The sequence below is a fragment of the Rousettus aegyptiacus genome, unplaced genomic scaffold (assembly GCF_014176215.1).
Source record: "Rousettus aegyptiacus isolate mRouAeg1 unplaced genomic scaffold, mRouAeg1.p scaffold_m13_p_8, whole genome shotgun sequence".
Lineage (NCBI taxonomy): Eukaryota > Metazoa > Chordata > Mammalia > Chiroptera > Pteropodidae > Rousettus > Rousettus aegyptiacus.
The window spans coordinates 44,019,474-44,037,513 of NW_023416311.1; the positions used below are offsets into that span (position 1 = coordinate 44,019,474).

Sequence of the window (18,040 nt, forward strand, 5' to 3'; positions counted from 1 at the left end):
TCCATTCCCTTTTCCTTTCCAAGATATGATGTGAGTAGAGGAAGCCTTCTGTGTTGCCAGATCCTGCCCTTGCCTCCACCACAGAGGCTCTATAGCCAGCCTGTTAGCATTATTCTCTCAGCTCTCTCCCTAGCTCACTACAGGAAGCTGGCGGAAAGTTTCAGAGTTCTCCAAATATCCAGTCATGGAAAACTTTGTGAACTGTCACAGGCCTCTCCCTCGGCCTAAAAATGTCACCATATAATCACCCTTCACTATTGTTCAAAGTTTAAATAGGCTCACTATTCTATTTCAGGATTAAAAAACAATTTTTTTTCAAGACAATCTCTTTCTAATTAGTATACAGGGGAAAATAGCTAAATTTAGAGCTACTGGCAGTTGAATTTCTTCCAGTTTTGATTATATACATTCCCAGCACAAATAAGATTCTAGCACACAATAAATCTTCAATAAGTATCATGAATCAGGGAATGAGGAGACTTTGACTGAACATTTAGCCAATAATGGGAGCAAAAGGGAGACGGAGAAACTGACCCCCGAGGAATTCATGGATCTAGCAGTATGCAAAGCCAATTTTTACTCCTGGACTTTTCAGACACTGTATTTGACTTGGCTTCTGTGACCTAACCCAGTGATAAATAAAAAGGCATAACTATAATATAACTTGCACTAATAAATTTGAAAATCTAAAGTTATGATTTGTAAGAAAAATAGAATTTACCAAGATTGGCTTGAGACAAGACAGAAAATCCAATTAGTTTGGTAAACACAGAAAAAATTAGATAGGCAAAAACCCACCATATAATAACTTTATGCAAGACCTTTTTTCCCATTTGATTAGGCAAGTTTTAAAAAAATATCAAGGATAGATAATTTTATACAATAGACAAATGCTCCGGTTTCATTTTACTTACAAATTGTTCTATCCTAGGAATGAAAATGTGATTACTAGAAATCTTTAAATAAAATCCACTGAATTACTCCAATTAAGATACTGTTCTAATGTATGCTGAAAAATCTCTTCATAAAAATCTATACTTACCTCTAATTTTAAGAGTAGTAAATCCTAACAAAACAATTAAATGAAATATGAATATTAGGTAGAAAATGAAGTCTAACAATTGCAGAAAATGAGATTCTCTTGGATCCCCTAAAAACATACTGAAACTTTAAAGAGTTTTGCAGTGTAGTAACAGATCAGCATATTAAATGTCAAACTGCTACAACAGCAATAACCAATTATAAAATGTATTAGAAAAAAGGTATATTTCATGATAGCAACAAAAATAACATCCCTAGAAATAAATCTATCAAAAAATTAAGGATTATGTAAAGAAATCTTATGAAACCAAAAGATGCCCACAAAAGATCTGGTTTTTAATGAAGACAAAATTGTTCTTCAAGAGAAATACTACTGTAATTCTCTCCAAATCAAGACTATAAATTTAGTGCAACGAAAAGCAAAACTTAAAAGAAAATTTTGAAAATCATTAGGAAGCCTTTAGTCCCACCAAATCTGAAAACACACCAGAAAACTATAATCAAAGCAATACATTATTTATTAGGGACATCAAATACTTCAATGAAAGAATTTAGCATACAATAAAACATTTCAAATCAGTGAGAAAAGAATGGACTTCAGTAAACAGTTGTTGGACTTTTGAATAAAAGTAACTATCTTACACTTTTCACAAAATCGAGATGTTACATGATAAATGTCTTAGAATATAGAATATGCTTTATATTTTGAAATGTCATAAAAATTGTCAATTTGCCTGCACATATAAAACATCTAAAAAAAGACACCATAATAAAAGTTAAAGACAAGTGACCCTAGGAGAAAACATTAGCAACAGACATCAAAGACTAATATCTAAACTATATGAAAAACTCCTAACAAATGCATGATACAAAAAAAGAAAAAAAAAATCATTCAATAGAAAAATGAGCAGTGTAAAAGGTAATTCACATGAGAAATATAAAAATGGTCTAAAATAAACATTAGAAGATGCTCATCCTCACTAGTATCAGATTTTAAAATTAAAACTGTTTTAACCCATTAGAGTAATAAAAAATTTAAAAATCTAATATCGAATGTCCTTAATGATATGGGGAGCAGGTACTCATTCATTGCTGAGGAGAAACTATAAACTGTTAATAGCCATTTTAGAAACTAAATTAAGTATCTCTTTAAAACTGCCTAACTTGGGCCCAGCAATTCAAAAGCTTTTATTCCATAAAAGCATATACTACAGAGAAATCTTTATATGCACAGAGTAATACAAGATGACATTCTTTCAGCATTGTTTGTAATTAGAAAAAAAGAAAAAGGAATTTAACCGAGATGTCCATTATAGGCTATACTGTGGAACACTATACAAAAGAGATTAGATATGATTATACTGAAATAGAGAAGCCAAGTAGAAAAAATTACAGAATGATACACATATATAAAAAACTATACATTTTATTTCTTGTAGATATATATATATTCACAGAAAAAAGTATAGATGGAACGTTAACTGTTATACTTCTAGAGGGAATTGAGATTGAAGGCCACTGTCAAAAAATAGACACATTTCTGATGTTTTTACAAGTAAAATGTTGTCATATACTACACTTGTAATTTAAATTTTAAAGACAAAGCAGTATGTACAGACTGATATATTTTAAGAAAAACTATACATACAAATTATCTTTTGTATTTCTCTCTCCCTTCCTTGATGGCAAACACAAAGGTTCTAGAACACCACCTGCCGAAATGAAGCTATACTATCTAAATAAAACAGTATCTCCAATAAAAGCAATACTCAACTTCTGCATTCTCGTTTGAAAAAGAGAAGAAAATTCAATCTTCACGTGGTACCTGATTATAAAGTGGAATTCTGCCACATCTTTAGAATAGTTTTGGGGCAGAAGGAAATACAATTTTTGAAATTAGAACTTAAGTCCTTGTTAACATTTCAGTAAGTGACTTTATTAAGTTTATAGACACTTCTAAAAGAAAAACAAGAGTACAAACCAGATCGGCTTATTTCTTTAGAAGCTTACTAATTCTACCTTATACATTAAACAAAAACACTTTGATTTCAAAGTTATCCCTGACAATTTCTTGTGAGAAATGTTTTTCTGGAAATTATTCCATAAAACCTTCTTATCCTAATGATATTGGCATTAAAATACAACCAGATGAACTTTATGAATGATGGTACTTTTGAGTAAAGTAAAAATTGCTTTTAGAGCACTATGCTTTTAAGAATTGCTTATTTTTAATTCATGTATTGCTGAAGATTTGAACCATGCAAAGAAATTAATGATGAGAAAAGAGGCACAACCAGGAGCTATCTGGTTTCTCAATGGTTATGAGAAAAAAAGTATAGTTAGCAGTTTCTTGCCAGAAAGGTCATCAGTAAGAAAGAAAAACCTTTGAAGAATATCTTCATAGAATTAAGAATTTCCCTCACCTATCCTAGATATCTGTTCGACAGTCTCTTATAGCAATTTACCTTGTAATAATGCTTCTCACATTCCTGATAAAAGAACAAATTACTTTAGAGAGGTAGTGTCAGAAAATTTTGATCTGTCACTGAGATCCCGAGATGACCTTAGCAGCTTCCTCTTCTGTCTGCATTATAAGAGGGCTGAACTAATATTTAACACACCTTCCAGCTCTAAGAGTCAATGATCCATGTTTTCATCAAAGGCCACCAAAGGAAACAAACTTTTTTACTTCATATCACGAAGGCACTTTTATAACTATATTACATATCAGTTTTATCTTCAATATAATTAAGCAATACTTTACAGGAAATATCCAGCAGTTCTTATATGCTACAAATATTTAAAAAGCATGAGTTGGTAATAACGATTCAAAAAAAGTCATATATAAGAAATTGATGTGAATGGATTCAAAATAGAACATTTGAGTAGATTCTTTAAGTCTTTAAAACAAAAGGCTGGTATAATTTTATTTCAAGTAAGTATTTAGCATCATTAATGACTGACTAGTCAGTAGTGCTAGCATTTTTTTTTCCACAATCAAACTTAGAAAACAAAATATGAGTTAAACTGAACCCACTTAATATAAAGATTTTGATTTATTTAATCACTTAAATTTATTTTTATAACAAAGCACTTTTTATATAATTTAAAATACACATGCTTTGATTGAAGAGTGATTGTAAATGGATCCAGTTTTCTTCCACCTGTGATGACAACTTGGTCATTTCTTCTAGAAGTATGGGCTCTGAAGTAAGCATTTTAAGGTGTAACTGAAAAGAAAAATATAATAGTTGAACATTTAAGAAAATCAAATTTTTATTCTGGATTCAACTTTTTCACTAAGGAACATCAGAAGACATTATTCTGAATATTTTTTTTTTCTTAAATCCTGCTTTGTTACCATCTTCCATTTCCCTCTCCTCTATCATTTTTTTTTATTATTATTATTATTATGATTTCCTTGACGGTACTGTCACTCTCTTAGTAGAAATGAAGTGGTCATCACTCCCCTCCACTTAAGGACAGTCTTGATACAGATCCAGAAAAAAAGGTTTAGTTCTAATACTAAATCCACATTTTTGTGCTTCTTCAAGTTTCTCCTCCCACTGTAACTCACTGGTAATAAATGTCAGATAGGGCCTTTGCTTTACTTTCTAAAGATTTAAGTAACTATATTCAGGAACTAAACTTCGTAAATTTGGGAAAGGATATAGAAACAATTTGTGGCATTTCTTTTTTCATCCCACATGCTACCAACTAAACATCTACTTTTTAAATAATTTTAAATAATTAGATGAAGTGAAAATTCATTTTACATAGTAATGGGAGAGGTGAAGAATTACATCTGCTGTCATTGAAAATCAGCATCATCTATCTCCTTCAATACATTATACCACTGAAATAGACATGAGATCTTCATATTAGTCATAAAAGTAACTCTTATTGCCCTATCACATGAAACTCCTTCAACAAACATAGAAGTAAATATTGTGATTTCAGCGGTAAAACAAAACAAAAAATAAATATAAAACCTGACTTTCTATGATCATAAAAAAACTGCCAAAATGTAACTACTTTAAAAAAGTTAATAAGTTAGTATATTAAATCAAATAAATGACAGATAAGTCAGGGAGCTGGGTCAAAATTGTACTGAATATTAAAAAAAAAAGACTATAAACCTGACAGTCCAGTTGTCCAACACAGTAGTCACAAGATATAGGAGGCTATTTAAATTTAATTAAATTTCAATAAAATAAAAAATTTAGTTTCTCAGTCACCTTTGCAACATTTTGAGGGCTCAGTAGCCACATGTGACAAATGACTGACATGCTGAACAGTCAGATATAAAGCACTTCTATCTTTGCAGAAAGTTCTATCAGACAACACTACTCTAGAGGAAGGCAAGCTGGGAATACTGTCTTCCATTAGACTTACCTTTAGAAATAATGCAAGGTATGCCTGGGCTAGCTCGAAGTCACGCTTTCTGTCCAACATCATCCCAATCATTTTTAAGAAACTCTGCATAACTTCTACAGACCCGCCACAATCAGGAGACAAGCTTCGCAGCTCTGTTTCAATTCCTGATGGGCCCAATTCTTTCAGAAGATTAAGAGCAGCTTCATCTGCATTGAGTTTTAAAAAGAATTCAGTTATTACTTACAATTACTTCACTTAGAAACCTAGTTTTCATTTTATACCCCAAGCAACATATATTCATATTGCATAGAAAATTCTGTGGCTTAATTTTTTTCTCTTAAGTAGTAGAATAAACTCCAAATTAAGTAAACATTAGTATAAATGATGAGAGCAAATACAATAAAAAGTACTAAAAGCACTAAACTTTTTTTGTATTTTCAGTAATTTGAGTGGTTTTTTTTTCCCTGCTATTAAGGTTGCTAAAGAAAATCTAGTGTGCACCTAGCAACCCACTTTAATATGCTCATAACTCAGAACAAATCTAAATATAAGAAGGCTATAAAAGTACATACTAAATTACTAATGGTAGTTGCTAATGGGAATAGAATGAGGTAGGGGAACTTGTTTTTCTTTCTTTGTAACGTTATAAAAAACTACAAAGTACCACATACTCATTAAGAAACACTAAAAATGCAGAAATATATGAAGGGAAAGACCTTGTCTTATTCTTATCCCCCCCATTACTTCTTTTCTAGAAGTAAAGCACTCTTATTTCATAGTTATCCCACAAATACATGCTCTATACACTGACAATTATTTTTATATGGGGCATTTGATATTATAATGCAATGAGTATGCTTTCAGCTTTTTGAAAAGGAACACCACTAATAACAAAAGTCTAAAAAATTTTATTTTCTGTTCTTCAGTGTATACTAATCATGCTTTTCTTTTCTGTTCCTCTCATAATAGTACAAGTTACTCCTTTTATGATTATGCTATTCTTCAGTCATCTACAACGGCCCATTAGTACCATTCTTTAACTTAGCCAATGCGGACTCGAGTGATTTTGGAACAAACACAAAAGCCCTTGGATCAGAAAACAAAAAAGTAAGTCAAAAACTGGAGAGTGACTGTGATTTTGTTAATTGCTTATAGCTCTATTTATCATTATTAGCTACTGTTAGCTACAAAATTTAAATCTATTATTAACACACTCAATAAAGAAAATTTTAAGTTGTCTTCTTATAGGATAATTTGGGAATACCTGAAATCACCTAAGACAAAAGTCTATGCTATATTGCAAACTGTTTTTGTAAATAAAAACAAAGCGAACACTAGAAAAAAAGTCTAATTTTCATTACAGAGTGTGATTTTCAAAAGATTATAATATCAATATCATGAGTTTATGGCATTAATTTAATAATACAAAAGCTAAAACTACGTCAGAGTAAAACCAAAATTTCAACCCTTTTAAGTTTTTACTATATTCTTTTATGTAGAGAAATCTGCTAATATTTCATCCAATTTTTCTTTACATAAAGTAAAAAAAAGTGAGTTACTTGGTAAAATATTTATAATTTAACTTACATTTATTATTTACCAGTCCTTCTTCAAGTTTCAAGCAGAAATCTGATTTTTGAGCCAAAATTCCAAGATTTACTACTTTAGACTGAAACAAAAACAAATACACATTATTCAAAGAACACAAGTTTAACCCCAAAAACATATAGTTTATAATTAAAAGCTATCATTAACTTACTCTGCATGTATAAAACTGGGTCTTGGTAAAGAACTGCAAATGTATAATACAAAACACACACCCCTATACTTAGAAGGCTCTAATTTGGTTTCTACCTGTTGGGAATCATTATTTTGTTCAGGTGCAGCATATCTGGGTACAAGACCAGGAACTGTTGGTATAAAAAATGGTGCTGATTTGGGTACTTTAGGTGGTTCCTTTGGTTTATTCTTTTTCTGAAGAGAAAATGAGACAGGGAAAAAGACTAGTAAGTTATTATCTTGCCAATGGTTTCTGATATTTAATTCCAAATTAATTTTAAAACAAAGTCCAAAAAGTAACAGAAAAATTAAAAAGTTTCATATTAGAATGCTAAAATAAAATCCCACCAATCAACATCACAGATATCCTTAAACTGGGCTTCCCAATGCAAACCTCCAGTACCTTTGCTGATAAGGCAGAAAGAAAATGACAGGGTTCAGGAGAAGCCCTAAGACACACTTAGGCCATTCCCCCCAACTCCACCTGCCAACCACCGCCCCCACCCCCCGCCCCGCCAACAAATATTTACATGAATACTTAGGTAAATAAATAACAATCAAGCACCTGTGAACTTCTTTTATATTAAATACAAACTTTTTAGCAAAATGGGTAGAAAGCAAAATTTATATAAATGTTCAATGGTTTCTCAAATTTCTATTCTCCAAAAGAAATTTGGAGCCAGAGGTAGACTCTGCCATTAGAAGTAATTAGGTTAAAATTTTTTTGTGAAGTGTATTTTCAATTCTTCTTTCTTTGCTGGAATTTTATTTTTTCTCAGTATTTGTGTTTTTAAAAAGCAAGATAACATATTGCTCATTTATAAAATATTTCAAATGTTAGTAAAATTCAATCAGGAAAACTTCCATCACATTTCCCACTGATGGAAGTTAGTTTTGGTGACTACATTGCTACAGATCGCTATCTCAGGAGCATTTGATGAAGAGCCTTTCTATGGTAAACTGCCTAATAAAGGAGTCTCACAATTTTACCTTACACTATTCCTCTTCTATTCTTTAGCAGCTCTGTAACCCTAGGGAGATTTGCTTTTAGAGAAAAAGCCAGTGATATCTGCAGCCTCAGGAGGCACACAATAAAAGAAAATTATTACATGAAAGGAGGATAAAGTATTGCTAATTACAGCGTAAGCACAGCCCTTCTTTGGGATGGTAGAGACTAATAAGAGTCACAGTTACCCTTCTAATTCACTGCTCTGTAGTTAGAAGGGATACATACAGTCACTAAGTTGTAAGTAAAAATAAAAGGCTTTGGAGGAGGTCCATACTGCTCTGAAAGTTATTCAATCTACTAAAAAATTAAAAGTAAGAGTTACCCATTGGAGAAATACAAAAATTCTAACTTTTTTCATTCAGTAAGAAATAAAAATATGAAAGGTGTAAGCATATTTCTCTCATAAAGATCATTCACTCAAGTTTCTAAGTAAGTTTTTATGCAGAACAAACTATACCACAGTAAGAAGCAAAGTAGTCCAAAAACTTAGCTCAATTAATTGGGCATTATTCTGATTGCTCCCTTCACACTCATCGACTTATACTTTTTAATGTGCTACTTTTATAGTTATTCCATTAAATAATCCTTTATAGCTGACAGGTTAGATAACATTATAGAGAGATTTCACGACTATGCTCCTGAACAAAAAGTGAGCAAGTTAAAAAAAGCAACTTGACCTTCTGTGAGGAAAATTAACACATCAAAACTTCTGCCTCTTCTTATTTAAGACACTCATATCTTTTTTGGTGCTGTTATAAAAATACTTAACCACACTTTGTCATAGTTATCTATTTCACTCCTTATATGTTTTTTATGCCACCCCACAATGCGACTTAGCCCACACATAATCTCTAGTCAATGTGTATATCTAACCAAATCAAGTGTCACAAAAAGACACTTGTCATTATCAGAGAATAACCTCTGAAATTTTCTACTGTAGTCTATTCCTTTCGACTGCTTTTACTATTCACAAATGGGGCGGGGGGCGGGGCAGTCATGAGACGTACTTTGAAAAACACTAATTAATGCCATAATTGTCCATTTTTTCATGTGAAATTGTAATTTCATCAAGTACAAAGGGGCCGGGTTTTTTTTCCCACTGCTGTTTCTTCAGGACATTACCTAGAACCTAGTTCATCTTAACTTACATGCCTGAACCTGACACAGAAAGCTCTAAACATCTTGTAGTTGGTAGAGTAGGGTATGGAATGATAAAGGGTAACTGAAAATTAATGAGGAAAAATCAAGTAAAGTCTTCTAATCTCAAAATGACTAGCAACAGAAATATCACACATTATGGTGGCATTTTTTGTTTGTTTTAGAAGTTAAAAAAGTAGTTTATGGCTAGGTTTAAAGCATTCAATTTCTAACAGTTCTGTAGTCGTGGGCTGTACTTTTGCTATATACAAAGGTCTGCTGAGTGCTCTCAAAGTCTCTCTCGCTCTGTATGTGTACACACACACACACACAAAGAAAATCCTCTGATAATCACACCTGATAAAACAAGATTAAATAAACTAAATGGCATTCTCTTTACTACTTCATGTATTAATATTAACTGTTCCTCCTAGAGTACTCAAAATAGGGGAAGCTACTAAAGAAAACGCTTCTGGAACGTGTCTTTTGGGGCTAATATTAAGTGTATTATGGTATTACCTTAATAATATCAAGATTAAGAAGGTTTTTCCACCGTGATTCAGGAAGGAGTGACAGAGTCACCAACTGCTCATTCAACTGTTCTGGGGAATCATACGCTATCATTTCATCGCTTGGTTCTATGGTTTCTTCTGACAATTCTACATCTTAAAACAAAAATTTTCAGATAAAACAAATTAACGCACAGTGAGATTTTTATTATATAAAAGCAATTTAATTCATTCCAAATCCATTAGTGTTTCCTAACAGGTTCACTCTAAACTCTATTAGCCTTCTAAACTCTATTTCATTTCCTCATCTCCTCATATTAACTAAAACTCCCATTATGAGAATCAAAACACTTCTCCACTGGTATACTATTAGATATCTTATCAATGCTATATCAGACATATTTTTGCAAAAATTCATGAAGTCATTCAAAATATTTCACATCAGTTAAAAAATCCTTGGAACAAGTGCATTAAACTTTTCCTTAAGAAGTAATATCCCCAAATTAAGTTAATGATATTACACTTTAAAAATTCTTTTTACTGTTGTGTGATTACCTTGAGTTTGACAAGTACCAGGAAGCATTACAACTGAAGGAACATAATCTGCAGGAAGTGGCCGTAATGAAACAACTGAATACAGAGAAATATTGGACCTGAGAAATAAAACATAAATGTTTTAAATAAGTTTAAAACTTATAAAAATATCTTTTTCAGAGAAACTTCAATTACTGCTAACAATCTCCACAATCTTGAATTTGGCTAAGATTCCAATCACTCACAAGTTAAGAAAAGATCTCAAAGATAGACAGTATTAATTTGAAAATGCCTTGATTCATGTCATAGATGTTACCACAAGAAAGCTGTACATAAACATTCTTAATGTCATCTTTACTTCTAATGAAGTATTTATTTGAGAGATCAATACTGAGTAATACTTTCATAAAGTAACGTAACCTCTATATATTTATATTATTCTGACTAATGTCAACCTTCATTTGAGAAAATATAACTAAAGGAAAGATGGACTAACAGAGCAAAGTCAGAGAGAGAATATGCTGATGAGATCCTAGGAATTGCTAACAGTTATGGATTTCCCTTCTCTAGAATGGTCCCCTAAGTGGCTATGTTTCTGCTACCTGATTATGTACTATGATCTGGATAACTAACTAAGATGTAGCTACTTGTCCCAAAGTGGGCCAATCAGATTCTATTTCCTATACATTATAAATTTGGAATAGAAAATAAAAATTGGGAATATCAGGTTCTGAGTTATATTAATAGTGGTACTATATACTCCTGCTGTTGAGGTCCCATAACTACTATTCTTCCCTTGACTATTCAAGCTTCACAGATTCCAAGAGATACTCCACTCCATTTTGCTTATTAACATGGCCAGAGACTATTTCTACTATACGCTGAATTTACTTTTAAATCCTAAAAATTTAATTATAAAATTTTATAATTGAAAAAATAAATTTTTTCTCTTCCTCGGTAACAACAGTTAAAAGAATTAGACATCCGAACTTAGGAAACAAAAGTTTCTCTAGACCTAGATGCTGAACCATTTATTTTGAACTTTTACATGTTCATCACGTGTAGTTGGAAGATCACCTTAAGTATCTTTACATGGTTATTAAGTTATGCAACTAGAATGAATCTTAGTAAGCACTTTGCCTACACTTATGCCTTATTTTATAGAAAAAATAGTTTGAAGTTGAGAAGAGAATGGCCAAGGGCATAAAGCACTATCAGGTAGTGGCAGGAAGGCCAGGTCCTGGCTGGGGACTCCCTTTTCCTAATATTTTTAAATTCACTTATCCTTTCTTCAAATAAAAGCTAAATATGACAACAGAAGAAATCAATCGTGTGGTTTAGAATACACATTTGAACAAAGCTATCTAAATTATCGAGCAGATGTTAAATCGGTCATAGACTTGTAAACTAACTCTCTGTGACATTTCTATTTTATAAATTAAAAAAAAAAAACACTGAATAGCAATGTTAGCTCCTATAATTGTCTGACAGTATCCTTCTCTTCCTTACCCAAACAGAATTGTATGAAAGAACTTACCACAGATAAATTCCGAGGTGGTCCACGTGGGAAGTAGCCAGAAAATCTCCAGTAGGGGACATAGTAACATTTAGAGGAGCTGAGTCCAACAAAAAGCTGTCTATAAGGCTATAAAAAGAATCAAGATGTTAAAGTATTTAAACTACCAAAAGGATACAATTCACAAAATATATTTTTGTTAAAATAATATGGGATAAGAGATGTAGGAAAAACCACTTTTTTAAATTGCCAAGACCGGAAAGTTATCAATATTTACAAAGAGCTTTATCATCTAAGTTACTATGTGAAAATAATCTCTCTTAATGAGAAAGACCCAAAATACTAAATGGACTAATTAACCAGAGAAAGAGAATACAGGAAGAAATACTCCATTTTTCTGAAATGCCATTTTGGTAGATAACCTTGGGAGCAATTCTGAAGATGTCACATTTAAAATAAAACTACTACCAGTATTCTCTCTCTTTTTTTTATTCCAGTGAAAATGTAGCTACTTGTCCCAAAGTGGGCCAATCAGATTCTATTTCCCATACATTATAAATTTGGAATAGAAAATAAAAATTGGGAATATCAGGTTCTGAGTTATATTAATAGTGGTACTATATACTCCTATACAAGAGGCCTAAGCAACAAAAGAAGTTAATAAAACGGCTATAAATAAGAAAAAAAAATAGTAAGGGAAAAAACTTGAACAATTCTGTTTTTCGAATAGGTAACCATGCTATACACGCAACATACAAAAAAAAAAAAATCTGTCTATACAGCATAACCATAAAGTATCGCATGGAAATTAGTTACATAGCTTTAAAAGCTGGAAGAGTAGAAAAGTTGGGGAGGAATGGGGAGCAATCATGTCCAGGATCTAGGAGACTCAGAATAGACTTCTCACAGAATATAATGTTGGAGATGAGCCTTCCAAATGGACAAAATTTCAATGGATGTTGATGGCAGAGAAACGTATCCTAGTTGAGAGAAATGTGGAGAGCAAGACGAAGGAAAACACAATTGGGTTTCATGAGGAGTGCAGTTTGGTGCATAGGCATAAGGGTCCTGAATACCGAACATCTGAGTGTTTTTAACTTAATAGTCACTAAAGGTTTTTGAGCATAGTGGCATAATCTTCATTTTCATTAAAAAAAAAAAATCTGCCATCAGAATGTAGAGTATATGTGAAAAGGAAGAATAGTGAGATTGTGGTAGTAATCTAACAAGCAATGAAGATCTGAACTAGGATGGTGACAGAAGGAAGTGACACAACGTAGATTTAATGAGCAGAGCGAAGGCTGGCTAAGGGTGGAATACTCTGTATACTTTAAGAGGAGTATACTGATTTTATTTAAGACTGTTTTAAAAACTACTTTATTCACCGAAACCAGTACATTATCCATGGCAAGGCACAGCAAAATGACTGAAGTTCAGAATCAACATTAAATAAAACATTTCGAGAAAAAATAATAGTAGTTTTCTTTCTTTTTTTCTTCTCTTTTTTAGTATTCCATGCTAGGAAGTACCCTGAGCACTTGAGTCTATTAATTTAATCCTCACCACCCTATGAAGCAGATTCATCCTTATTATACAGATCAGAAAAATGAGGCCCAATAAGATTTAAAAACTCACTCAAGATGGGAAAGCAACTAAGCCAGGACCGTCACTCAAACAGTCTATACTCTTAATCACTATAAACTCAGTAAAATCACTACTGAAGCTAAAGGTAAAACAAACAGCTTGATAGCATATACACACCCTGGGGATGCCTACACTGGTGACTCATGGTACACACTCTGAGCAGCTCAAATGTAAACGAAGACTCTCTAGTAGAGATGCTGAGTGACTTGTCCATGATGAAATCTCTCTCAATTTGTTCAGAGAATGATTAACAATGTAAACCTTAAGTAAAGAATGTAATATGGGAAGACAAGACAAAACTAGGAGCACTGGAAACAAACACATGCCAAAGTGTGCTTAGGACAATGATGGCTATTTAATTATCAGTTATGGGGGAAACAGTAAGTAAGAAACCTGTCTGATTTCTGCTCAGACCTACTCTGGAAGCTCACGAGAATGGCTTCTCTTGGGGATCCAGAGAATCAGAAAAAAGAACATATTGGTAAACACTTATTATAGACCAGAGACTGTTAAATTATTTGTTAATTCATTTAATCCAAAAAATCCAATATATAAAGATGTTATCCCAATATGTAAAGATGAGCAATTTCAGATCTTACCATTTCTTGTCATAATATTTGTTCATTGAAAGTGCAAGCATTTGAGGGGTGAAACTTTCTAACATGTTTACAATTTGTTAAAAACAGAATCTACTGTTGGAGCAAATTTATTTTATGTGATACAATAATTGTTTTGTCAAATTTATTATGCAACTTGATTCCACAGCTGTTGTATGTGGGTAGAATGCTCTTCCATTATGTAAAAGCCTCAAATTGAGGAAGGTGGTTTCCACATACACAGCATATTTTACACACATTGGTTCATAAAGCCGAAGTGTGTATGCAAGTCCAACCCCAGACTACCATATAGTGTCCTGCTAATCTCAGAGAATGAAAAATCCCAGATAAGTTACATATATTTTGAGAGAACATTAATAAAATTCCCATTCTAAGAAATCAGGTTTTCAAACACAGAGCCCTGCATATATCACTCAGTAAATCATTTGTGATTATATTCTGAACAAATGTAGACAATATATAAAGTGACAGCATCACCTTATATAGAAATCTAATAAACAGAACATAGGGATGGTTTTACCTTGGTGAGAAATGCAAAACAATGTTCTATTCTAATTATTCTCATGTAATGCTTCTCAGAAAACAGTGGTGAGAGAACAAAATAAAAAATTCTATTAAAACTATTTAATTTTTTATTTTTCTCATCCCAAAAGAGTTCAATCTTAACTTCCAATAGACTAAGAACAACCAGAAATAAAAGGTGGTAGTGGTAGAAAATAATGGATAATTTCAGGGATAAAAAATTTCAACTCTGATTTTCTAAAAACCCTATAAATATAAGAATTTTCTGCAGTTTAAAACAACTTCACAATTTCAGTTCCAATATCCTGCCCAGCAAAGAAGAAATTAGCCAAAATGATGCCTAGAGGTTTAAATGAAGCCAAACCTGCCATTCTGGAAATCTAGGAGATTGCTAATGAGGTTAAACCACTAAAGCTTGAAGGAAGAATAAATGAAAATTATGATGAATTTGAAGCTGTAGAATACAAAACTCAAGTGGCTGCTAGAATAAATTACTATAAGTAATTAAGGTCGGAGTAGGTCATAACTGTTATATTCACATGAAAATATTCAAAGCTCTTCCTCAACAAAATCAGTCTTTGACATTTACTGGTTACCAGATTGACAAAAGCAAGACAATGAGTTGATAAGCTTTTAGCGGCATGTTCCAAAAGTGTGCTGATTCCTTTGCCTGGCTACTGATTAGCGATTTCTGCTAATAAATGCAACTATCGAAAACGATCTTAAAAAAAAAGTTGTTTTTTTTTTTTTTTACAGGAAATAGTTTAGTACCTATGCAATTTGTTTTACGTAGGCACAATTCCAGATGGATACACCTGTAGGTTACCACACCCAAAGGTTTACTCATAAACAGCTTCACTTTTCAGGCTATGTAATGAGTATATTTATTCTCTAAATATTTAACATGTAACAGAAATGACAAAGCTGCTTACTGAAGAAAGAACTAGGAATCTCCAAAGGTTGGCTGCCATACTAATTATGGCTTAAAAACCAGGGGAACCAAAAACCCCAACAGTTATATATGGTTGTATGATAAAATACTGATCCCCACTTATCTTCTACATCAAGAAAATCAGTTCATCATTATAACATATGACACAACCTGAGCTAGGCTGATATCATAACTGTTGAGAAATCTGTTTCTTTCTCCTATGCTTACTGCAGCAAAATGTCATTTTCAAAACTATGCCACCTTGGGCAAATAATCACTTAACTTCTCTTTGAGCCTCCATTTCCTCATTTGTAAAACGGGACTCATAACAGTAATAATACCTACAGCCATTAGGATATGAGGGAAGGATGAAAAATAAAAGCATATAAAGTGCCTAGCAGCTCATGGTGAATGTAACCTTAGTTGTAACTAGGCAGCAGTAGTTGTGTAATATTGCTTTTCAAGCTTTCTCATTTGCCCCACTCTAAATCTTAACCAAAGTAGTACTTATTTCTGTCTTTATTAAAAATATACTTTGGTTCAATCGGTGTAGATATTATTACATTTTCTTTTAACAATCTGTGACTCATTTCTTGCTCTTATGTTTCTCCCAGCTTTGTGCCTCTGTATTCACTTAAAATTGCCTTAGTGTTCACCTAAAAATAAGATAGAAGTGTTGAAAATCTACCAAATTTAAATCTGTTCAACTTTTTACTAAAATAAGAAATTCAGCAAAAAGGCTAATGCTGAGTCAATGACTGGTAGCTTTGAATGCTTTCGGATCCTAATTTTTCTATTCCAAGGATAAACTTGCCACTTTTAAGAAATATTTTGCAACTTAATACTACTGAACATTAACTTATCTCTCCCATCCCATGTGAACTAAGACTACTAAAAAGGAAAATGAAAAGGGCATTATGTCAACTCTATTGTACAATTTTCCTACTGTAATTAAAGCAATTCAAATTACAATGCTCCTTTTTAGAAAACAGAATTAAGTCTAAGCAGCAACATACTACCAATATTCTAATGACTTTTAAAAAAGGTTATTTAAAAATTAAGAAAGTACTAACTTTAGGTGAACTTTTAAAGTTGGAGGACACAGTCAACTAATTAGATTTTGCTTTACTCAATTTTAAGTGAAAAAGAGAATACACCTGTGGAAAAATTCCCTCATTATGAGAGCTAGACACATCAGCAACATTTTTGTTTTGCATATTCCAAATCAGATGTGTATGCTGGATGAATGGCTGTGCCTCATTCCTATATCAAACTTGAAGGGAAATGAGTACATCGGGGTTTTTCCTTTCTAAAGGTCAAACTGCTTTCAGGTATGAGCTTATCCAATTTCTCAGAAGAGTAAGTAGAATTGGACAGAGCTTAATTTAGAAACATTTCAGAAGATTAAAAAGTACCATCTTCCTTCTCATTTTTCTCACCAATGTCTTTCATTATGGTATATTCCTGTTAAATTAGATACTTTGCTATTCCCATTACTCCTTTTACAGTTAATCTAAACAAGTCTATGTTAAGTGATATGATCTTAAATGGTGTCTATTCCTATATAATTTTTAACTACAAACTCGCTCTCTTGCTTGCTTGCCTGTGCGCTCTCTCTCCCCACTGCCATGCATGTGCACATGGTCTCCACTGTTTGTATTATTTAACAGAATTAGATAATCTTTTCTCTTCAAGTGCTATTTCAGTAGCAAGTCTGAATCTATGAAGTAGATTTCTGAACACTGCTGGGTTTTACCCAAATCTTAAGTCACATGTTTTCATTACTTGAAGGTATCTAAAATGTTTTCTTTCAAGAATTATGTTAGAGACAAAAAATATATAATATACATAAAGTTAGGATTTTGACCTTTTTAACTAAATTCAATATGAACAAAACGAACAAATAACCTTCAGAAGTTTGTAGTCCTAAAGTCTGAGCTATATTCTGAAGTATCGAAATGGCCAAAAAGTTTTTTTAAGGTTTATGCACCTCACTTCTGTATCTCAATTTTGCAGGAACAGAAAACCTAAGAGAGATTCCCTTTTCCTCATCCTTATTTTTTATGGAACTACTCCCTGTTGTTTAAGAGATCAAAAACACTCCAAGGATAAAATACTCTCAAGTTAGAAAAACCCCTGAATACATTCATATTCAAAGAAGCAGATAATCCATTGACTATAGGTAAAAGACAATGACTGGGATATCTTCTGAAGAGATTAGGCACTTAAAAATAAACTTACCACCCAGAAGGAAGGTCCCAAGTTCTAACAGAGCAATCCATTGAAGCACTTATTAACCAACGACCATCAGGACTGAAAGTCTTTAAATTAAAAAAAAAAAAAAAAAAAAAAAATAGCACAAATATAATTTGTGTGTACATGTATGTATATTTGTGTCTGTATTTTTAGCAGCTTAGAAAATGC

The 18,040-nt window shown here is 32.3% G+C and overlaps 1 protein-coding gene and 1 pseudogene across 1 annotated transcript in view; one reads left to right on the forward strand and one right to left on the reverse strand.

The window, feature by feature from the left end:
* Positions 1-1,538: 1,538 nt before the first annotated feature.
* Positions 1,539-18,040, reverse strand: part of WDR36 (WD repeat domain 36) — a 37,532-nt gene continuing 21,030 nt past the window's right edge. Inside the window, exons 16-23 of the mRNA XM_016137250.2 lie at positions 17,858-17,937; positions 11,924-12,031; positions 10,408-10,505; positions 9,863-10,008; positions 7,273-7,392; positions 7,006-7,087; positions 5,437-5,624; positions 1,539-4,271 (exon numbers count right to left, since the gene is read on the reverse strand). Coding sequence (XP_015992736.2) covers positions 4,122-4,271; positions 5,437-5,624; positions 7,006-7,087; positions 7,273-7,392; positions 9,863-10,008; positions 10,408-10,505; positions 11,924-12,031; positions 17,858-17,937 — 972 coding nt within the window. The 3' untranslated portion in view covers positions 1,539-4,121. The remainder of the gene's footprint in view (positions 4,272-5,436; positions 5,625-7,005; positions 7,088-7,272; positions 7,393-9,862; positions 10,009-10,407; positions 10,506-11,923; positions 12,032-17,857; positions 17,938-18,040) is intronic.
* LOC107506529 lies at positions 15,019-15,311 on the forward strand (annotated as a pseudogene).